The 24,170-nt window shown below is 42.6% G+C and overlaps 1 protein-coding gene across 1 annotated transcript; it reads right to left on the reverse strand.

Annotated features, from left to right (window-relative positions):
• Positions 1–11: 11 nt before the first annotated feature.
• Positions 12–23,831, reverse strand: NANS (N-acetylneuraminate synthase). The gene is made up of 6 exons (XM_075280460.1): positions 23,609–23,831; positions 11,259–11,474; positions 10,065–10,164; positions 7,542–7,696; positions 6,071–6,337; positions 12–707 (listed from the first exon to the last, which is right to left on the reverse strand). Exons 1-6 carry the CDS (start codon positions 23,738–23,740, stop codon positions 498–500), a joined length of 1,080 nt encoding a protein of 359 aa, XP_075136561.1. The 5' UTR covers positions 23,741–23,831; the 3' UTR covers positions 12–497.
• Positions 23,832–24,170: the final 339 nt, after the last annotated feature.

Raw genomic sequence — 24,170 nt, forward strand, 5'->3', positions numbered from 1 at the left:
TCGTGGTTCAATTTAAATGCAAGTTGAGGTTTATTGAAAGATATTTGTCTGACCCATGCTCTATGTGCAATATGCAACCATTACATACAGAAGAGATGACAGTAGTCTAATGCTAGCCATAACAATACAGGGCAGTGAAATCAGTTTCTAGGAAGCAAAGGTCCATAGCAAAGTCTAACCGATTTTTTTTAATACATTTTTTTCAATGTAAATATCAAATCATAAGAATCACAAAATGCTGTGATTTGCAAATTTCAAGATCTGCTTACAAAACATAGTGATTGCCATGCGTTGTCACAGCCTTACAAGCAACAGCACTTTCACCCATTTAGACTTGACAAATCTTGTACAGCAACTTGATCTGACATGCCACTGAATAGTTTGTTACAAAAAGGATCCAAAACCCTGTGCAATTGACTTCTACATAGAACATGTATTGGTAAGGTAAAAGGTGATTGGAGCAAAACTGTTGGATAATGGTCAGGCCTGACATTGTATTAACACTTCGTTCTTGTGTTGTAATTCTCTATTGCCTCTTCTGTGACAGATTCATCTTCCTCTATGTCTCTCTTAACGGTTTTGCCTTCAAGGTCAAAGATCTCCTCCGGAGGGAAGCCACATGGGTCAGCCACCTTCACTGCCAGCATGTTGAGGGTTATCACAGTACCTGCAGGGATTTTGGTTTTCGCTACTACGGATTTACCAAGCTGAAAAAGACAAAGAATTCATTCAAGCAGGTGACAAAGCCTACAGTAAAAACACACCTTCACCACTACAGCCCATTTTCCTTCTTTCTCCCTGGTGCCTTCTCGTCACTGTAGGATTACTCAAATTATAAGTTATTCACTGAAGGGAGTGAATCCTAGAAATTAAAGTGTAACTTAATAACTTAATATCTCAATGTTAAATGATGTTCCAATACAAAAAATAAAAAAAATGATCAGACAAACAATACAACTAATGCGCTAACAGTAAACTAGGTGTAATAATCTACCAGAAGGGGTTTAGGTGTATGACATTCATTTAATGCAGAATCCATACGTGATGTTCCTTATCAAAACCTGGTTCCTAGATCTTATCTCATTTGAGACAAGAAACCCCCTAATGGTAGCTTAGTTGCAGCGAGGCTACTCTCAGCTGTAGCTCAGTAACTATATTGGTGCTATTAAATATACCCCCAGAATGGTGTTACCCCTTACTACAATGTGTCAGAATGATAGCCAGCCTAGAGCCCCTAAATAGATGGTCCACAAGCAGGTGGAACGAGCAGATATGCATTAAAAACTATAGAAGGTAGGCGCTGGTACTTGGTGTATGAGAGTGTATACCTTCTGTCTACTGAACAGAACCAGGTATATAAAGGCCAAGCCACACCTCCATACACGCCCCATGTGGTGACATGGCGCAAGCCCATTGTTCACGCCAATCCACATCACAAACTAGTTGGGCACCAGTAAGATTGATGAGGGCAGACTTGGGCAGCACAGCAAGTGACACCCACGGCTCTGATTGGATGAAGTGAGTGACATCACTACATGGGCAGGATTAATTGCCAGGGAAATATGACAACATAAACCCCGCCAGAAGGTAAGTATACGAGTTACACAAATCGAATGTTAGATGTATGAAGTACATAAACCGATTAAACCGATTAAGCATCAGTCTGTTAAAAGTATTAAGGAGCTCATTCTTGATGCATCCCTGTCCCATACATCCTAAATTCATAGTAGATGTTGCAAACAGTGCTCCGCATTAGACATAGAATAGATTCATTATGCTGTATGGGTCATTTCAATTACACTGTAGAAGAGAGAACACTTATAATTTTTACTGATCTATATGTATGGTGGACATGTAGTGATCTATATCAGAAGCACAACTGATGTATTCAGCCAACTCGTATAACTGGATGCATTCCTGTTTGGAACAGGACCACTTGTTCCAATTAAAAAGGTGATGCAGACCACCTAGATTGTGTCATACATGGGGCAGCTATATTTATATATAAAAACATTTACATCCATTACGTTGTATAACTGCCTGGATATGTAACTGCACCATTATAGGGTAGATACAACTGCTATATTCCCATGATATTATAGGAATGCAAATGTACTCTCTATACATAAAGAAATGTCATATACAAACCCCTCCTTGTGGATTAATAAACACAGTTTACTTTATAAGTGCATCACAGATTTATTGTGTGTGTCCAGGCCATTTTTTTTATTTATTTGAGTCTCATTTTAACATTAAAAGTTACGTTTTAATTCCTGAGATTTACTGCCTTCAGCCTGGTGCCTTCTGCTGCAGATGGAGTGGCTGTGTGTTGCAGGGCATCCAAAATGTTCCCATACACCATCAACATTTATTTGTCCAAAGAAAATAAACATAGGACAGGAAAAATTCAACATGCCCATTTTTTTCCCCTGGTCATCTGTCAGTTAAGATTTCGGCAGTCCCTACACACAGAGTCTAATGGTCCCACAAAATGAAAGAGTTTGCCCAATTTTTCTCGAATAAAGTGTTTACACTTCACACCTCCATACACATAGTTTGGATGTGTGTTGTTCCACCTACTTTAGGGTTACATTTGCAAAAACCTAATAGAATTTAATGAGGGCTGTAAAGTAAAGAAGGGCTGACGGGATGAGAAATGTCCCAGAAATGACATTACAGGGAGGAGAAGGAAATGCTTTAGAGCTTACACGTCGTCTCACTCATTCCGTAGATCAATTACAGTGACTTCATACAAATCAGCCACACAACAACCCTCTCCATCCAATACAGGATTATAATGAATTGTTTAATCATATCCTAACGTTTTATACCTTAAATGTATTACCCATATCACATCCAAAATCAATGTTTATCCCTTTTGTCCGGATAAGTTTGCCCCTGGACTTTGTTTAGATGATATCCTATGAGGTCTTAGGGAAACCTAGGTTTTGTGAAGCTCAATGTTCTTCTGTAATGAATGACATTTTCCCCTAAACTGCTACTTCAAAACTGAAAACCCAATACACTAATGTAATTTTTCCTACTATAGCATTAGAAGTGTAAACATATGGATGCCCTCTATGACGCTACAGGGACAGCAGCTTATGCATGAACAGGCCAATTCCTGACATGACAGACATGTTACATATGGTTACAATGGTGGACTCTAGAAAATAGCAAATAATGCATAATTCCTAGTTTTCCTACTTTACAAATTTGATTTGACATAAAGAGGTTTCACCATATATGTCTTAAAATGGTTAGACAAGACTGCATCTTCTGGTGCGGGCGGTGTGGAGAATGTCTTCTAAGGGCCACACAGTGGCTCAGTGGTTAGCACTGCAGCCTTGCAGCGCTGGAGTCAAGGGCAAAAAAACATCTGCAAGGAGTTTGTATGTTCTCCCCGTGTTTGCATGGATTTCCATCCCATATTCCAAAGACATACTGATAGGGAAAAAATGTACATGGTGAGCTCTATGTGGGTTCACAATGTACATTAATAAAAAAAAAAAAAAAAAGAAAAAAAGAAAAAGAAAAGGTCTTCTGAAAAGGGTTGGAGTTTTGGATATCTTTACATACAGGAATATCAAACCAAACGACTGGACCGATCTTCACCAAATTTGGTACAGAGATACTGCAGGTACCCGGGAAGGTTTAAGACGAGACTCCAACTCGCTCGGACGTACCGTTGCTGAGACACAGCATTCCAAAAACAATGCCCCCCCCCCCCTTAGCCAATACAAACCTGCAAGTCTTTCACTCATATTCCAACTGCAATACACACGGTCACTCCACATACACAACCCAACACTGATATCCAAACTGAGATACACGCATCAGAGGATTAGATACAGAGATCAGCACACAGACCAGAGGATTAAATAGGCGCTTCTGCACACAGTTCCACATGCCGAAGGATTAGATACACGCGTCTGCACAAAGTACCACACGCCGGGGGATTGGATACATGCGTCTGCACACAGTACCACATGCCAAAGGATTGGATACACACATCTGCACACAGTTCCACACACCAGAGCATAAGATATGCACATCTGCACACAGTATCACATGCCGTAGGATTAGATAGGTGCATTTACACACAGTATCACATGCCGTAGGATTAGATACGCGCCTCTTCACACAAGTCCACACAGGGGAGGATTAGATACGTGTGTCTGCACACAGTACCACACTTTGGAGTATTAGATACATGCCTCTGAACACAGTACCACAAGCCAGAGAATTAGATACGCGTCTCAGCACATAGTACCACACAGGGGAGAATTAGATATGCGCATCTGCACACAGTACCACACGTCAGGGGATTAGATACGCGCGTCTACACACAGTTCCACACGCCGTAGGATTAGATAGGAGCGTCTGCACACGGTAATACATGCCATAGAATTAGATACGGATACAGTTCCACACGCCAGAGGATTAGATACGGGCCTCTTCGCACAATACCACACAGGGGAGGATTAGATATGTGTGTCTGCACACAGTACCACACGCCAGAGGATTAGATATGCGTCTAAGCACATAGTACCACACAGGGGAGAATTAGATATGCGCATCTGCACACAGTACCACACGTCAGGGGATTAGATACGCGCGTCTACACACAGTTCCACACGCCGTAGGATTAGATAGGCGCGTCTGCACACGGTAATACATGCCATAGAATTAGATACGGATACAGTTCCACACGCCAGAGGATTAGATACGGGCCTCTTCGCACAATACCACACAGGGGAGGATTAGATATGTGTGTCTGCACACAGTACCACACGCCAGAGGATTAGATATGCGTCTAAGCACACAGTACCACACGGGGAGGATTAGATACGCACGTCTGCACACAGTACCACATGCCACAGGATTAGATATGTGCCTCTTCACAGAATACCACACAGGGGAGGATTAGATATGTGTCTGCACAAAGTACCACACTTTGGAGAACTAGATAAATGCCTCTGCACACAGTACCACAAGCCAGAGAATTAGATATGCGTCTCAGCACACAGTACCACACGCCAGAGGATTAGATACACGCATCTGCACACAGTACCACATGCTGTAGGATTAGATACGCGCGTCTACACACAGTTCCACACAGGGGAGGATTAGATACGCGCATCTGCACACAGTTCCACACACCAGAGGATTAGATAAGCAGTCTGCACACAGTACCACATGCCGTAGGATTATATACGCGCGTCTGCTTACAGTTCCACATGCCAGACGATTAGATACGCACATCTTCACACAGTTGTACACGCCATAGGATTAGATACACGCGTCTGCATACAGTACCACATGCTGTAGGATTAGATACACGCCTCTTCACACAATACCACACAGGGGAGTATTAGATACGTGCGTCTGAACACAGTAACACACTTTGGAGGATTATATACATGCCTCTGCACACAGTACCACATGCCAGATAATTAGATACGCGTCTCAGCACACAGTACCACACGGGGGAAGATTAGATACGCACATCTGCACACAGTACCTCATGCCAGAGGATTAGATACACCTGTCTGCACACAGTACCACACGCCAGAGGATTAGATACGCGCGTCTGCACATAGTACCACATGCCATAAGATTAGATATGCACGTCTGCACACAGTATCACTTACCGGAGGATTAGATACGTGCCTCTTCACACAATGCCACACGGGGGAGGATTAGATACACACATCTGCACACAGTACCACACGCCGGAGGATTAGATATGTACATCTGCACACAGTACCACACCAACAAGGATTAGATACTTGCATCTAAACACAGTACTACACGGGGAAGGATTAGATACAGCTTTACTCCAGGTATCCATAACAACTGATCACAGGTTTTTCACTGATATCCAAAATGAGATACACATAATCACATGACGCTTATGGACATACACACAAACCACATACAAAATACACCAGTGCAAAATTGGACATTTCTTATGGGGCCACTACACAAACATAAAATGTAATATACCCGTGCGAAGCCTGGTCCTCCCTCTAGTTATATATAAAAACCATGAGACAAGTGAACCTACCTTATTGAGGCAAGCCATTTCACAAGGCAGAAGACGTTTCACTGGTGATCCCATTGCACCCTCTACTAATCTTATAGATCTGACTAGCTCAGCTACTTCATTTGGTTCAAGAGAAGCCTGATGGTCGGTTCCTTTCCAAGTCTTGTCTAGGGTTACATGGCGCTCAACCACTTTGGCACCCATTGCTACAGCTGCAACAGTAATGGCAATACCAGTTTCATGGCCAGAATAACCAATTGGGATGTCTGGAAAAGCAGACTTAAATTCCTGAAATAAAACACAAAACAATTGAAAAACAGAAACATTAGGTCTATAATAAGTTTCCTTGTAACTTGAAAAGCAAACACACACATAAAAATGTCAAATTACTGCAAAACTCAGCATGCACTTATGTGAATTATTACAGGTATGGTTGATTGATTCAACACTGGGTTTTGCCATAACAGGACATAAAAGTGATTATTTTTTTTAAATTACACTTTCCAACGGCCTCCTTGCACAGAACTGTATATCCTGAACAAAGCCTTTAGGTTTTTTTTGCCTTCTGTAGGAAAAATAAAATAAAATTGCAGCGTTTTACAGTCAGGGCAAAGTGGATTTGATTCTACCAAATCCCATGCCTACTTTGCGGTAAAAGCCGCGCTGTGGACACGCTGTGATTTTCAAATCCAGTGCAGTTTTGGAAATCACCAACATGTCAATTATACCTACAGAAACGCTGGCAGTTTTCCCATAGGTATAATTAAAACAAAGTCCACAGACGAAACCTCTGAACTTTGTGTCTAAAGCGCTGCGGGAAGAACCGCGATACGTTGCTGTGACTTTTTCCTAGATGTCTTGTGGGGCCTTAGCCTAACTTTGATGTCAAGATGTGCTTCTCAATTGTGATGCAGATTTCAGAAGCATTCAGATTTTTTTTTTTTTTTTTTTTTTTTTTTTTTATAAATAATCAAAACACACCCAACCATCCACTTACATTTAGGGGGTGCGTTCACACGATCTAACGTGATCTGGTACGTATACGACGTGTCAGAGTTTGAGCGCTCAAAAAGATCCCATCGATTTCAATGGGAGTTACGAGTGTATACGCCGCGTTATTTTGCGGCCGCAAAATTACGGGTGCAAAATAACGCAGCGTATACGCTCGTAACTTCCATTGAAATCAATGGGATCTTTTTGAGCGCTCAAACTCTGACACGCCGTATACGTGCCAGATCACACTACATCGTGTGAACGCACCCTTAAATAGAGCCTAAATCAAGATCAGGCAGTGTTAAGATGAGTGAAACCATTCAGGATCAGCCACTATGAAGTATGAAATAATTTTTAGACTGTCCAGCATTGCAGTAACAATTTTATACAGTTTACTATCGCACAAATAAATTAAACTCTGCACATATCTCTATAATCCATATGTTCTTGAAAGTTTTACATCTGGCTTTCCTGAGAACTACATACAAATGAGGTTTACCTGTATTACACGTAGATTGACATCTTCTGGAAGAAGGGGGTATGCACTTGTGCATTGAAGAAAGCAGAAGTTTGAATTTAATGGTTTTACAATTTCGTAAACACGGCGCATGGTCTCCATTGACTGCATACCGCTTGATATCACCATTGGTCGGCCTACAAAGAAACAATTTTCACTCAAAATTGTACAAAAGCTAAACTCCAATATAAAAAAAAAAAAAAAAAAAAAACACCACACAACACACTTTATTCAGTCAACTAAAGATTTAACCTGAAATTTTGAACACACTTTCCCTGGGATTGGATTACAGGCTCGTATACTATACATGGCCCCATCTTTGCTTTCCAGGCAATAAATAAATCATTTTATGGTTTTAAATAGGCTGGGGGGAGGGGAAATAAATATTCCCCTTTCCCTGGTGACTAATGCCTGACTGATTCCTGATGCCGCTGACTTACTTCATTGGACACTTCAACGGAAGGGATACGGGCTGGACCACACAGAGGACACCGCAGCCCCAGGGATAAGTATGATTTCTAAAATGACCATGAAAAAGCACTACCCATCCCCCCCCCCCCCAACTTCTACTGTAGAAGAACCATTGAAGATTAAAAAGGAAACTAATGATCACTAGTGGAGATTAACCAAAGAGTGCCAAAATTTTGATGCAATGTGCAACTAAACCCTGTTGTGTGCTTTACACAATTATTTTTACCATATCCAGCATGGGCTATGACTTATGTTGAGCCAGTGTCTGCAAAATGGTTGGAATATATTGGCAAAAAAATAAGGCAACTTATAGTTATTAACTAGTCTGGTGCAGTCTACAGGTGCGCCAAATGTATTACCCAGCATAAGCTGTTGTGATAAATCTGGCACATTTTTAGATTATCTAGTCTACGTTTATGCGTCTAATAATTAAAATATGCGGAGAGAGAAGTCCTGCAAGACTTTTCACCCTGACGATTTCTGGTGGAAACCCAGCAGACTTTTTAAGTGGAAAGGGATTTTTAGTTTTAGGGATTTAGTGTGAACCTAGCTCAAGTATTACACGGCAAATTTGCCACATTGGGTTGCTGGCATTAGAACGTGAAAGGAAGATAGATTGTAGGATGCAGAATAGTTACAGTTGATAACTTATTCCAAGTTATACTATAGAATCCAGAGAGATTTATACATTTTGCAAAAGGATACAATAATTCATCTCAGCTTTCAAATGATACAATCTTATTACATTTATTCTTTTCTTTCAAAAAGGAATAGTTAATGGTATACACTCACCGGCCACTTTATTAGGTACACCATGCTAGTAACGGGTTGGACCCCCTTTTGCCTTCAGAACTGCCTCAATTCTTCGTGGCATAGATTCAACAAGGTGCTGGAAGCATTCCTCAGAGATTTTGGTCCATATTGACATGATGGCATCACACAGTTGCCGCAGATTTGTCGGCTGCACATCCATGATGCGAATCTCCCGTTCCACCACATCCCAAAGATGCTCTATTGGATTGAGATCTGGTGACTGTGGAGGCCATTGGAATACAGTGAACTCATTGTCATGTTCAAGAAACCAGTCTGAGATGATTCCAGCTTTATGACATGGCGCATTATCCTGCTGAAAGTAGCCATCAGATGTTGGGTACATTGTGGTCATAAAGGGATGGACATGGTCAGCAACAATACTCAGGTAGGCTTTGGCGTTGCAACGATGCTCAATTGGTACCAAGGGGCCCAAAGAGTGCCAAGAAAATATTCCCCACACCATGACACCACCACCACCAGCCTGAACCGTTGATACAAGGCAGGATGGATCCATGCTTTCATGTTGTTGACGCCAAATTCTGACCCTACCATCCAAATGTCACAGCAGAAATCGAGACTCATCAGACCAGGCAACGTTTTTCCAATCTTCAATTGTCCAATTTCGATGAGTTTGTGCAAATTGTAGCCTCAGTTTCCTGTTCTTAGCTGAAAGGAGTGGCACCCGGTGTGGTCTTCTGCTGCTGTAGCCCATCTGCCTCAAAGTTCGACGTACTGTGCGTTCAGAGATGCTCTTCTGGCTACCTTGGTTGTAACGGGTGGCTATTTGAGTCACTGTTGCCTTTCTATCAGCTCGAACCAGTCTGGCCATTCTCCTCTGACCTCTGGCATCAACAACACATTTCCGCCCACAGAACTGCCACTCACTGGATGTTTTTTCTTTTTCGGACCATTCTCTGTAAACCCTAGAGATGGTCGTGCGTGAAAATCCCAGTAGATCAGCAGTTTCTGAAATACTCAGACCAGCCCTTCTGGCACCAACAACCATGCCACGTTCAAAGGCACTCAAATCACCTTTCTTCCCCATACTGATGCTCGGTTTGAACTGCAGGAGATTGTCTTCACCATGTCTACATGCCTAAATGCACTGAGTTGCCGCCATGTGATTGGCTGATTAGAAATTAAGTGTTAACGAGCAGTTGGACAGGTGTACCTAATAAAGTGGCCGGTGAGTGTACAATAAAGATCAAGAAATTCACCTACCTTTCTGGGCAGTTTTTTTTATGTACGGTAGATTATTAGTGTCTCCTGATCCTACTTTAAAGAATGGAACATCAAGTTCGTGTAGAAACTCTACCGCCATCTACAGGTACAATATTAGAGGGGAAAAAAAAAAAAAAAAAGGATCAAACCTGCTTTAAAGTGCATTCTTCCAATACTACAATAGAAATTAAATATGAACTCAAAACAATAGTATTGCTTACACAGGGTTTTCTAGCACTCAGAGGATGCTGGAGAAGCAGAGTGGTGAGGGCTCTCTGTCATGTAGATGTTGGGGGACAGAGGGATCAGACTGCTTGATAACAGTATGTCATTTAATGGATACTCCACAGTCAGAGGTGTCAGGCAGGTGAGCTGAGGGTGCACATGTATGGGAGGATCACAAGGGATAGCAGACCACCAAATGCTTGTTCGACCATCATGTAATGTGTATGGTCAGCTTAAACCCCACATGCAGATCTAATGGTCTATCTAGATTCTATGGAAAGCTGATCTAGGTAGCCTTTAAAGAATTTATGTAGTAAATCCATTATTTGCATCAGCAGATCACCATAATGGTAAATGATAGGGGGAAGCATACACTATGATGCACCAAATAAAGCACAGGATGCAAGTACCCCCCTAAGGACTGAAGATTTCTGGAGACTGTCCTTTGTTGCCTGGGTTCTTAATCCATTCCCTGCTGGTGTCAGATGTACCACAATTACTAAGAAGGTGCATGCCCGGTAATAAGTGAATGCATCACACCAGCTGGTGTACATGTTAGCCATTACATGCTTCAATTTTCTGGCACAAGTGATCTTAAAAAATATCAAACTTTTGAGAGTGGTGAAAAATGAGTAAAGAGTAGCAATTTATGGGGTAAATTTAACTGTGTACAAAAAAAAAAAAAAAAAAAAAAAAGTTGTGCTTATAAATTGTACAGCAAACTTGAGTAAAATGAACGGAAAAAAAAATAAAAATCTCCCATTGTGTTTATTTGCCCCCCCTCGGATAAACACACAGGTGGAGCCCATAAACTATTCATATGATCGACTTTATCCAAACAGAACCAGCTAAGAGAAACTTCTGAACACTGCACAATTCATTCCCCAGAAGTATATATGATGCGATACAGTTGTTTCAAGACCTTCTGTGAGTATAATAGAGATGTGCGCCCATTGGGCCTAGTCTTACCTCATCCATTCCGGAGGCTGTGAAGTAAATTCCTATTTCCTTTGCATACTTCTGCAGCTCCCGATACTGATCATGACTGAACTCCAGATGGCGCTTGTGTTCCCCGTATGTCTTTCCCCAAGAATGTGGTGAGGTATATGGTCGTTCTAAGGCTTTCTTATTAAATTTGTGTTCTAGCTCACTCTTCTGGAATTTGGCACAGTCGGCACCACACTCCTGTAAGTACAAATAAGCATTCAATACAGATGGGTAAGAAACTGATAAGTTACTATAAGACACCTAAACCAATGTAATTATGTAGATCCAAGATGGATGAACATTTGGGAGATAACCGTGGTACAAAACGACACAGAATTCAAAGAAAAGCTTTAAAAATTAAATCCAATATACTACTCCATGGGCTAGATTGTGTTTTCTTATGTTTTGGTTGCTTTTTAGCTTTGCTCCATTACAGGACAGCACTGCAGCTTGGCGATACGATAGTCTAAAACTGGCTACACATCCTCAGGATAGGTCATCTCATCAACATTAGACTGGAAAAGCCCAACATAAGGTACCTTCAAAGATCAGCTACTCAAAGCACTGACCCCAACTTAGGCTTCACTGGCCATGGGGTGTTTCATTTATCGGTCACATTGCCTGTTTGCAGCTTAGGGCTCGTTCACATCTGCGACCGGGGTCTCAGGTTTCCATTTCCTGCCCGAAACTGGACAGGAGATGGAAACCTTCAGGCATTTTTCAAACGCATTCAAATGAATGGGTTTGAAAAGTCTCCGGCTGTGAGCGCCTGTTAGCGTTTTGTGCTGTCCACGGCGAAACAGGTTTTTTTTTTTTGTTTTTTTTTAACCGGACACAAAGTCGGACATGCAGGACTGGATGTCCGGTTTAAAAAAAAAACAGTTTCGCCGCGGACAGCACAAAACGCTCACCGGTGCTCACGGCCAGACACGGTCTGATAGGCTTCAGTAAACCTGAGAACGGAGACCGGACGCTGGTGTGAACCCAGTGTAAGTCCCATTCAAGTGTGGGGGGCTGAGATGCATTAGCAAGCACAGCTGCTACAATGTACAGTGCTGTGCTTGGTAAGTAATGAAACATCTAAATGCAGAGGTGTGGGGGAGTTGGGAGTCACCTAATCAATATTTTAGTTTGGAAAACCTTTTTAACCCTTTAAGGATGACGGGTAGTTTATATGGTAATGCTCAGCGACTTTTAAAATTTCCTTCCAAAATTTTAATTCCCCTCCCCTTTTTCCAACACAGCACTCACTGTATGGAATAAATAATATTTTGGGATAGTGGGGACTTATGCACACATGAGGATACCTTACATGTTTGTTTATTTTTAGGTTGTGTTTAACCCTTTCAAGTAAAATCATAAAGATACGGGACTAAGTGCGATGGAGTGTAACGGAGGGCTCAGGAGCTGAGCCCTGTCCATACTCGGCAAATGTTGGCTGTATAACACAATCATCACCCGGCGTTAACACTTTAAATGTCACAGATAAAAAGTGACCACGGCACTCGCCGTGCACCAGATAGTCAGCCACTGCCATGACATTAGGGAGCCTATGGAAAGCTCCCAGGCTTGTTATTACATCAGTTCTATGGCAGCATGTAATAGAAGTGAATGGATTTTCCTATACACTGAAATATATTACTATTGCGATGTATAGTATGAGAAAATTTTCTTGGGAACAAGAATCAAAATGGCTTCCCCCCCAATCCCCCAATCCCCCTTCTCTTTCTCAACACTTTGATCTCTTTATATTCCATTTTTTATTGGAGGCAAACCATCAGTGGTTCCCCAAAAAGGTACAAATAAAAACCATAAATATGGCACAATTTTTTATTTTTTTTTGCTGTTTTCCAAATTTTACAAAATTTATTTATTTTTTTTTAAAAGGCATAAAACCATTAAAAATGACAAATACTATATAAGTTTGGTATTGCTGCAATAGTACTGGCAGAATACAGGTAACATGTCATTTCACCCACATAATGAATGCCGTAAAAATGAAACCCAAAAGAAATTGGCACATATGCGCTCTATTTCCAATTCCACCTCATTCTGAGATTTTTGCAAAGTACAATTTGTTTCACAAATAAGCAATTGTGACTGAACTGAAAAGTTAAAAAAAAATAATGGCTCTTGGAATGAGGAGAGGGGGAAAAAACGGAAATGCAAAAAGAAAGATTGGCTGAGGCATGAAAGGGTTAAATGTAACAGTGGGTTGTTGTTTTTTTTCCTCTTTACTTTTTCCCCTTTGTTCCCAGGATGGTCATAAACCTGGGATCTTTGATCCTCAGTGCGATGTACTGCAATATCTTGCCCCCAAAAGCCATTATCATTGTTGCTCAAAACATCCAGAGGGTTAATCCACTGGAGCCAATTTTAAAATCCGCATTTTTTTTTGTTATAGGAAGATTTCACCCATTTCCCTCAAAATCTGCATGTCACAAATACAGACCATTATAGAAAATCTGCAACAAGCACTTATGTGTGCATGTCGTCTGACGCTAGGTTCACACCTGCGTTAGGGTCTCCGTTCTGTGGTTTCCGTCTTCTGCATGCAAGAAGATTTTTATGCTCTCCGCCGCGAAACCGTTTTTTTAAATCCGGACACAGAGTACTGCATGTCCGACTGTGTCCAGATTAAAAAAAAAAGATTTTGCGACAGAGAGCCTAAAATGCTCACCACCGCTCACGGCCGGACAGCTTTCTCACCCATTCAAATGAATGGGTGAGAAAGAGTCCTGCAGGTTTCCGTATCCTGCCCCTGTTTTGTGCAGGAAACGGAAACCTGCATGAACGGAGACCGGGAGCAGATGCGAACGAGCCCTGAAGGAGTCAGTTGCTCTGTTCCTCCACTATAATGTGCACTGCAGCTGCATTATCACAGAGAATGTCAGTCCATGTAGAGAGGATGCCCAAATCTACTTGCACCTAAATCACCACTGAAAAAAGACCGCGACCATTACCTCCGTGTAAACATTAGACATGCAAATTTTGCATTCTGGCATCCCGTCGCGGTATTCCGCTCCGCAGGGTCGGACTGGGGTGCCTAGGGCCCACCAGTGGGATTATTTCCAGGGGCCCACCCTACTGCCATATTAAATATTGCCCGTCCAGTTTTTGCCATTATGCACGTTTAAAGTGCATTTTCACACACAATACAGTGTGCAAAACAGAACTGTATTGTCATTTGTACTAAATTGATCACTTTTAGCTGCGCCTTGGTTTACTGTCTTTGAATAGAAAAAAATATTTTATTTTATATATGGGTATGCATGGTGAATATCATGGTGAATATTGACAGGAGTAACAATCACACAGGGACTCATCTATAGCTTATGCGTCCCTTCATAGCTCATTCAGATGTGACAGAATTCTGCACCAGAATAGAAGCCAATTTCTACTTGCCTCAACTCCCCTAGGCAGTAGGGAAGCAAACCGAGCAAACCTCAGCAAACCGAGGTCAAACCAGAGAGGCAAAACAGTACCAAATCACAATCCAAAAGAGTAGTCAATAATCCAAGAAGCAGAGATCAGTAAATACAAAACAAGAGCAAGGACAAAGCAAAGTCAGAGACAATATCCAGCAAACATTTAAGGAAGCCCAGAACCCGTCTCAGGCTTGATTGGCAGATAAGCTTTCAAACACAATGCAAACACCCCTTAGGGTGCATTCACACGGTGGAAAATGGCTGAATTTGGTGTGGAATCTGTGACAGATTCAGCGCTGAAAAAAAAGCCTCCCATTGACTTCAATGGGTTCCTTTTTCTGCAAAGCAACCCATTGAAGTCAATGGGAGGCTTTTTTTAGCGCTGAATCTAATGCAGATTCCACACCAAATTCAACAGTATTTTCCTCTGTGTGAATGCACCCTAACAATAACAACACAATGACAAGAGACCAGGAGCAGGTACTCATAAGCAGACAGGCCTCCTGCACTGTACAATGCAGCAAGAGAATGGTGCAGGAGTTCGAACGGGTGAGCACGTAACATGAGTATAATTTTTCTTTATAAGGGGTCATTCACATGGAGTAACGCCTCATGTGTATCAGAGGCGTACGTGCCGAGCACTTCCCATTCACTTCAATGGGAGCGCTCGTAGCACCGCCGTTACGGCGGCGTTATGAGTGCTCCCATTGAAGTGAATGGGAAGTGCTCAGCAGCCCTGCCGTAACGCCGGCGTGTACGCCTCTGATACACGTGAGGCGTTACTCCATGTGAATGGCCCCTTATGCTGTGTTTTTTTCTCTTTCAGGTTACGATGATCCATTGGATTATGTTGGATTCCATCGATGATCATCATTTTTGTTTTATTTTTTTTTAAATTCTTTAATAAAATGGTCAACGATTTGTCTATTTCAATAAAAACAAATTTCTTTCACGTCTTGAGTTTTTATAAATACTTTCTTACGCCTTAATAATGGTGACTGGTAGACGGCATCCATTACTAAGGTGTGACTTAGCATTAGTGGTGACTATTTTAGCACTAACCCTCCAATTATTACCCCGCTACATAACGCTGAGAAGAATTGGTTATCATCCAATACCCGGCTGTTTAATAGAGACTGATGAGGATTGGGGCAGTCGCAGGCTGGAATTATTAGGGTCAATGCTTATTTTGACGCTAAATCCGCCTCAAAATCAGCCTCCAAAAAAAGCCTCCCAATAGAACTCAAAATGAGCACCAAAAAACTCAGTGTGCGCTGACCCTTAGGCTGGAAAAGGCCGAAAACAACAGGCTGGTATTATAAGGCTGGAAAGGGCCGAAAACCATGCCATTTCCACCCTTGTAATGTCAGGATACTGCTTGTTATATCTGTCTGGCTCAGAAATATTGGGGGGATTCTATGTTGCTTCATAATAAGAAAAAAAAATGACATAGGGCCCCCCAATTTTTCATAACCAGCCAGATATAACAAGCAGCAGCAGCCTGACATTACAAGGGTGGCAAGAGCCATGGTTTTTGGCCCTTCCCAGCCTTATAATACCAGCCTGCGACCACCCCAATCCCCAGCAGTCTCTTTAGACAGCTGGGTATTGGACGATACCCAGCTCTTCCCGGCACCCCTGATGGTGTTGGGTACCGGGGTAATAATTGGAGGGTTAGTGCTAGACTATTCACCAGCTAACACTAAGCCACACCTTAGTAATGGATGCTGTCTATCAGACAGTCGCCATTACTAAGGGGGTAAGAAAGTATTTAAAAAAAAAAAAAAAATCAAGAGACATGAGAGAATTTTTTTTTACTGAAATAAAAACGCCCTCAGACAACCCTCGTTGACTATTTTATTATAAAAAAACAAAAACGATGATCATCGATGGAGTCCAACGAATCCGATGTAATCCAAGCAATCCATCATAACCTGAAAGATAAAAAAAAAAAAACCTGTATGACGGAGAGATTGCCGCTGTTGTGAACGTAGCATAAGGCTATGGCTACACTACTACTTCCGTCATGCAACCAGTGTCACTTTGGGACTCTTTCACATTAGTAAATGAAGTCGCATTGGGTCTCTCAGGTTGCAATGTGACTCCATTCACTAACATAAGGGAAAGAATCACAGGGCGACACATCTTTGGTTGCATGACAGAAGTTATAGTGTAGCCATAGCCTAATGCTAGGTTCACAACAGCGGCAAGCTCTCCGTCATACAGGTCCACCATGGGACCAGAATGACGGAGAGGTGGGCTGTCAAAATGGCGGTTACACACAGACAGTGGCAGACCTCATTAACATAATGAAGTCCGCCAGGTGTCAGCCATTTTCAAAGTGACAGGCATAAGTCCTGAGTGGTTTCTGCAACTTGGAAATTGTTATGCTGGAGCCCTAGAAAAGGGCACAAGCATAACAATAGAGTGGAACATTATCTATAGGGTGGGTGCACTACAACTCCCAGCAGCTCCAGATGCCCTGGAGCTGCTGGGAGTTGTAGTCCACCCACCCCATAGGTAATGTCCCACTCTATTGTTATGCTGGTGACCTTTTCTAGGGCTCCAGCATAACAATACAGTGAGACATTACTTATGGAGTGGGTGGACTACAACTCCCAGCAGCTCCAGGGCATCTGGAGCTGCTGGGAGTTGTAGTATTTGAAAGATTTGGGGGGCAAAATAGGGGACAATAAAAGCAGGGTTTTTTTAATTGTAAAATTCCCACTTACCTTGTCACTGTCTGCAGGTCTGGCCTCCGCTTCTTCAATCCAGCCGCCGCGCTCTGCTCTGACGCATCAGAAAAAGAGCTGCGGCTGGATTGGCCAATTCGTTTCCAGGATACATGGGGGCGGGCCCAACTACAGACGTTCTCCCGCCCCCATGTATCCGGCAGCTCTGCGTAGGTAGGCGACCGACAGGACACCAGGCTAAACGTCCTCCTGGGCAGGGGCCCGATTTGCAATGTCAGGGCCCCGATCGGTCCCCTAACCATCCCGATCGGCCCTTGATCATGCAGATCGGGCCCCTGCCTATACGATTTCTTAAACAAAACGATCAAAAATATAGTCGGGGCCTGGGGCCCACCGGGGGATCCCCCGGTGCTCCGGCAGGCCAGTCCGACCCTGCCACTCCGGATAAGGCCCAAATAAATGGGCCTAGTCCACCAGATGGTGTCACAAGGCAGACATCCGCGGCTGGATCAGCCGTGGAATCCGCCTGAAGAAAGGGCAGCTCACTTCTTTTTTCCGCGAGCAAGAACAAACCGCTTGTGGAAAAAGGAAATGACCGGCTCTTACTGATTTCAATGTGAGGCGGTTTTTTTAGCAGGATTTTGACGCGGATTCCAGTCAAAATTCTGACTATTTTGCGCCGTGTGAACTAGCAGTCTAAAATTCCGCTATTCCTGGACTGTACCTGTGACCATAGATTAGTATGCATATTAAAATGGCCATTCCCAAACCGTTTGTCATATTAAATAACATGTTTTGCCCTCATAGAACCTTCTCTATAGCCACTTCATTAGATCATATATTTGCATGCTGACTGTACTACACCCACTCAGTGAGCAGGATTCTGAGCGTCTGCATAAAATTAATTACAGATGGTTTCATAACACAACAGGACATCCTTACTTTGGAAGGCTACAGGCCAAAAAAAAAAAAAAAAAATTGGCAAAATAACATAGCCGCTTATTCAGAGTGTTTGCTGAGCAGCAGTGATACGAGGCAGCCCACTTGCATCACAGTACAGCTTGGTTATAATCCTTCTGTATACAGCAGGCAATACAGACTGGATTTTCTTTAGTCATTAATATTTGTAATAAGAACACTTCATAAATCACATTTCTTTCATGAAGAGTCAATATGACTGAACAGTAAATATAATAGAAGGTATTTACTAAGTACTGCCCTGCTGTCTCCAAACTGGACAGGGGTGGATACATTTACTTATGTTCCCATCTGTGCTCCGTCACAACAACAACAACAACAAAAAAACAACTTAAAAACTTATGTTTAAACTCCAATTAATTTCAATGAGTTTTTAAGTCGTCTATTTACATCCATACTAATGTTATAGACAGTCGCGGCACTAAGCCAAAAAAAACCCCCAAAACTCTAAGACTAAAGTCCCACATTGCGGAAATGCAGATTTTTTTGTTGCGATTTTTTTTTTTTTTTTTTTTTTTTTTTGAGTCAAAGCTAGTAGTGGATTGAGCAAAAGATAGAAATGTAAGAGATTTCTATATATTTCCCTTTCCACTTGTGGTCATTCTTGGCTTTGGTGCAAAACCGTAACAAAAAAAAAAAAAAAGTTGTGTTTCCGCACTCTTATTCTATTTTTCCTTTCAAACCCCCAGAAGAATGAGCCGTAAGGTGTGTTGCTGCTTTGGATGAGGAATATTTTCTTTTTATTACTTCGTATTACAATACCTCCATATACTTACATGTTACATTTTATTATATATTGTTTTAACTGCTGGGTTACAGGTAACTGGCTTAGACTATGCAAAAAAAAAAAAGGGCTAGGGATGGAAGCACTACTTCTACAGCAGGGGTCCCCAACCTCCAGTCTGCGGACCAGTACCAGGCCATGTTGCACCGGTCGGCGTACCAGCGGCGAGGAGTCAGCAGCTGCACTGACAACACTGACGCTTGGTTGTTGCTCATCGGGATAAGGTGAGCAAAGTGCGGTATTGAGCCGGGACCCGCTGTATGTCCGGTATTCTAGTACTATGCAGGACATGCAGCAGGTCTTGGCTCCACCCCGCACTCGCCTACCAAACTTTTGGCAACTACATTACACGTCACTTGTCCCTGTGACGTGTAATGTAGCTGTAGTGAGGCTGTAGTAAAGTTAATAGCAGCATTAGGAGTGATATCTGTCATCAGTATCCATCTTCATAACAGGGTCTGTCATCAGTAGCCATCTTCATAAACTGCAGTGTCCGACATCAGTAGCCATCTTCATAACCCGCAGTGTCCGCCATCAGTAGCCATCTTCATAACCCGCAGTGTCCGTCTGTTTGCACTCTCTTGTGTTTTCATATGTACATGATTCTAATCTGCACCCCCATGCTTAACCCCACCCCCCAACCACACCCCTTCCCACCCCATCCCGGCCATAGAAAAATTGTCTTGCTGAAACTGGTCCCTGGTGGAAAAAAGGTTGGGGACCACGGTTCTACAGGACAGTGCTGCAGCCAATGAAGCAGAATCATGGCTACTTGAGAAAGCTTTCAGCCTATTCCATAAGGATGCTAGGAGAAGCAAGCTCAGACAGTAGCAAGTTAAGTGCCAGTTTAATTTGGTTAGACCTGCTGACAACCCGATGTCTGTGGCCGCCAAACACAAATGAATAAAGTCAGCCATAAGACAAAAAAAAAAAAAAAAAAAAAAAAAACCTAATCTAATCCCAATACTCTGTAGAGGTGATTTTGCAGTTTCAAAATAAGTCTCCATTTTCAAGTCACACGTCATCATGTTCATATACAAATGAGGGTGCACGCGATTTGCCCGGGATTGTACAGTTGAGACCAGAGCCAGACAAGAAAGCCATACCACAAGCACTTTCCCCACATATGAATAACTGGTAGTTCACATGAAAATGGGGCCCCAAAGCTAAATAACAGTCATATTTGGAAATTGTAGAATCACCTCTATAACAGGTAATGTCATTAGGTTAATAGCCAAAATCAATGAGATTTTTGCTTTTATGCCTCATTCTTAGAATTAAATTTCACAAGTTTAACCAGAGGATAAAGAAACAATGACAAACACTCACCACAAATGCCCGAGCTAGTGTTCTTTAATAGATTCCATAAACACTATGCTTTTCTGGGAAGTGTTTATGGAATTTATTAAAGAATACTTGTTCGGACATCTATGGTGAACATTGGTCTTTTCTCATCCTTTAAATAAACTTAGGAAATGTCTACAAACGTCTCATCTGGACTTTGGGGTTGGATGGACACGACCTAGCTTACCATCACCTCTAACCCATAGTGGTCTACACGTCTTTTGTTTGTAGTGGCTTTACACAACCATAATCTGTGAGTCCTTCTATATTGATCTGCTGGTCTAAATTTGGCCTCTTTACTGTCTATTTCACTGATGTGTAATGGTCCACATGTTCTTTTTGGTTGTTGTCATTCTATAAAACCACACACCAGGTGAGAGTCCATCTATATGGGTCTGCTTGTCCACATTTATCACAGTCTGCAGGTTTTTGTATTTCTCCAATTGACAAACAGAATTAAGTTATGTGCCGCTTAGTGTACGTTTTGTTTTTTTTTATTTTAAGATTGATCATTCTTAGAATAACCTCTAAAATATAATCTGCATCAAACTGGACATCTGTCAAGGCAACAACTTAGCTTAGATGCACACAATATAGTTACACCCGTGAAACTTGGACCATGTGAGTGCCGAATTTTTCAGCTTGAACAATGTGCAAGGCATTCCTAACATATAGTGATCTATGCTACTAGGAGTGCTGCTTCCTGCACACTGTTCAGGCAGGGAAATTCGGCACTCACACGGTCCAAGTTTCATGGGTGAAACGCTATTGTGTGAGTTACAGCCTTAATTTATATTGCACACTGCCTGACTGAACCTTTCCCCAAAATGTCAAGCGGCACGTTTTAGTACTCGTGGCTTTTTATAAAGGTTTCTGTGTTTTCATTATGTTTTTTCCATGAAAGATAGTCGCTGCAAAGTGAAAAAGATTGTATGACAGAAGCACTAAAAGGGGTTGACCAAATGATGACTGAGTCGTAGTAAAGGTAGAAGACATGGACCAGCCTCCAAGGGGACAGGCAAAAACACTAGCGCTCACCCAGATAGATGAAGAAGGCAACTTTATTTATCACGACGCGGTCCGGGCTTTAATGCCCTTTTTCAAGTGCAATATTAATCTTTACAAAAAAACCAAAACATAATAAACATATTTCCCAATAAACATTGTGTACAACAAAATGCGTATATACTCATATATATGGAATACATATTCAAAAATATGCATCATCAACGCGTTGTAGTAAATAAAGTTGCCGTCTACATCTATCTGGGTGAGCCTCTTGGAGGCTGGTCCATCTCTTCTACCTGTACTGACGTCCCAGTGATGGTGACTAGCAGCTGCCTCCTTCATCACATTGGTTGACATGTTTATTGGTTGTTATGTTCCACACAACCAAATCAGGTGAGCAGTCACCTGTTGATTTAATTGTTCTCCTGTATACATAAGGTGCTATACCAGGATCAGCTCGGTGCCATGTTCTTATTTGTCATTATCGAGTCGCTGTAAAGTCGTACTTCACCAATCCCTGGTCCTGCCCAACTCAAGAAATATAACAGCATATGTCACCATGATAAACTGGCATGTCTTCTACCTGAAAGGTTTGAAGCTGTCTAAATATAAGACAGGAATACATATACAGGACTTATCATACTGGTATTTCTGATAGTGACAGGGGTAAAGATCACAGCTGCTCCTTGAGTCTGAAGATACAAAACGACAGCTGAAGCACAGAGTACAGTCACTTGGAAATACACTTTAAGGAATGGGATATGTATACTTTAGCACTGTCTTGTTTTACTGCAGGTAAACTTGCTTTATTTGATAGGATTCCCATAAATCCCCACATTTCATTGAAAATGCAGTCCAGGCATGTAGGCAGGAGGTGCGGAGCGCAACTTATACATAGTTTTCTTAGAAATGGCTCTGTAGATATTGTCGAATATTCATTTATAAATGGCAGATTCTAGACTGAAGAGTCTAGTGGGCAGATCTACTCAGTGACTGACAGCCATGTCTCACAGGAGGTAGTCACTGAGCGAGACCGCCCCCACTGGACTACCAAGCACATAGATTCACATTAATAAGTGACAAGTTCTACAGGAACTTTTCCCACAACACTTCATCGATCTGCCAAGATCCTCCTACTCCATAACAGACTGTACTGCGTTTCCATACTGACAAGCTCCCTTTAAAACAAAGAGAAGCCATTTGTTCCCCACTAGCTGACCTGTAGGTCATTATAGAGTCCACGCTAAGGGAATGTTCACGTGGAGGAATTTTGAAGTGGATTGTGTCTCAGAAATCACAAAACAAATTCTAACCTGAACCTGCCCCATTGTTATCACTATAACAATAAGCATCCTGCTCGATCTTTCTGCCCATGCCCAGCTGATTCCAGACACTTGGCCACTCATCACATGAAAGCAGAGCTTTGGCTTTCTGCCACATGAACCTGGAGGGGCCGAAGGGGAGAGGAAATTTGAGGTGGACGCGCATCTCGAAAATCATCTTCAATTTCTGCGATGTGCACTGTTTTTATAGAAAAATCTACACCTACAAGTGTTAAGTGACAATCTGATCTGCTACATCTGTACCAGTGAAAAATGGATTCTTCCTTTACCAGCACTCCAAATATTGAACATACTATTAGGAGACACTGCAGCATTGTCTGAACACAGACGTATTCTAAAGATTAGAGCCAGGCATTTACTTTCTGATGCATCACCCCCTACACTTTGCTATAAATCTTGCAGCAATCTCTTCAATCCCACTCCCACCTCTCCTAACACCCACACTGGAAATACATTTTAATTTGCTACCTTGAAGACAGAGGGCGAGATTCCATAGGCACATATGGCTTAGAGGGGAGGGGGCACACTGCTGGCCCCATAGTCTCTGGTGTAGACTGGCCAGCATCTGCACTAATAGGATGGCACTACATGGCAGGGCACCCATTCATTCAGGCAGTGGAGGGCACATACTGCAGAGGGAGTGCCCACATGTGTCCAGGCACCCTACAGCCCTAGCTAGGAAGTAAGAGCACAGCTGACAATTCACTTTCCCCATGTCACATTACAATTACAGAGCACAGTGCCATCTTCTTACCTTAACCATGCGGATCATCTTCTTGGCGATTTCCAGGTCTCCCTGGTGATTCTGCCCAATCTCGGCTATGATAAAGCATGGCTGGTCGCCACCAATCTTACGGCCGGGGCACAACTCGAACTCAAGAGGCATAGTGGCTACGGGCGGCTAGAAGAGACGAGCGTGAGCTGAATGCGGAGACCGTGCTCTGATTCTCTCCCGCAGACTGCTCTGCCTGACAGTGACGCGTCTACTCCAAGGCCGCACCCTCAGCCAATAGGAAGGCGGCAAAGACGGAAGCGCGGTCACCTGATCCAGCTAGGAAGAAGACTTGGGCTGGAGTCGCCGTGGCCACGCCCCCATTTAGTATCCGTGGTGTGAGGACCGTGCGTGGCCGGCAGAATGCGCTGCTGCTGCTGTCTGAGGGAAAGCTGGGGCCGCGTCTACGATGAAGATGTTCCTGAAAGGTCACGTGCTTAGGGCCGATCACGTGATTTTTCCTCTCCCGTCCTAAGCTCCAGTGTACTTTGTAGCTTCCCCTGCCCGCGTCACTTTCCAGCCTCACCGTCACACAGAGTTAGTT

The sequence above is a fragment of the Leptodactylus fuscus genome, chromosome 1, assembly GCF_031893055.1.
Source record: "Leptodactylus fuscus isolate aLepFus1 chromosome 1, aLepFus1.hap2, whole genome shotgun sequence".
NCBI lineage: Eukaryota > Metazoa > Chordata > Amphibia > Anura > Leptodactylidae > Leptodactylus > Leptodactylus fuscus.

Excerpts from the sequence above, each read along its gene's own strand:
- NANS (XM_075280460.1), bottom strand. The coding sequence starts at position 23,740 with ATGCCTCTTGAGTTCGAGTTGTGCCCCGGCCGTAAGATTGGTGGCGAC. Across the intron at positions 11,475-23,608 it reads AGATGATCCGCATGGTTAAG|GAGTGTGGTGCCGACTGTGC; the intron begins GTAAGAAGATGG and ends TTGTACTTACAG. Across the intron at positions 10,165-11,258 it reads CAGCCTCCGGAATGGATGAG|ATGGCGGTAGAGTTTCTACA; the intron begins GTAAGACTAGGC and ends TTGTACCTGTAG.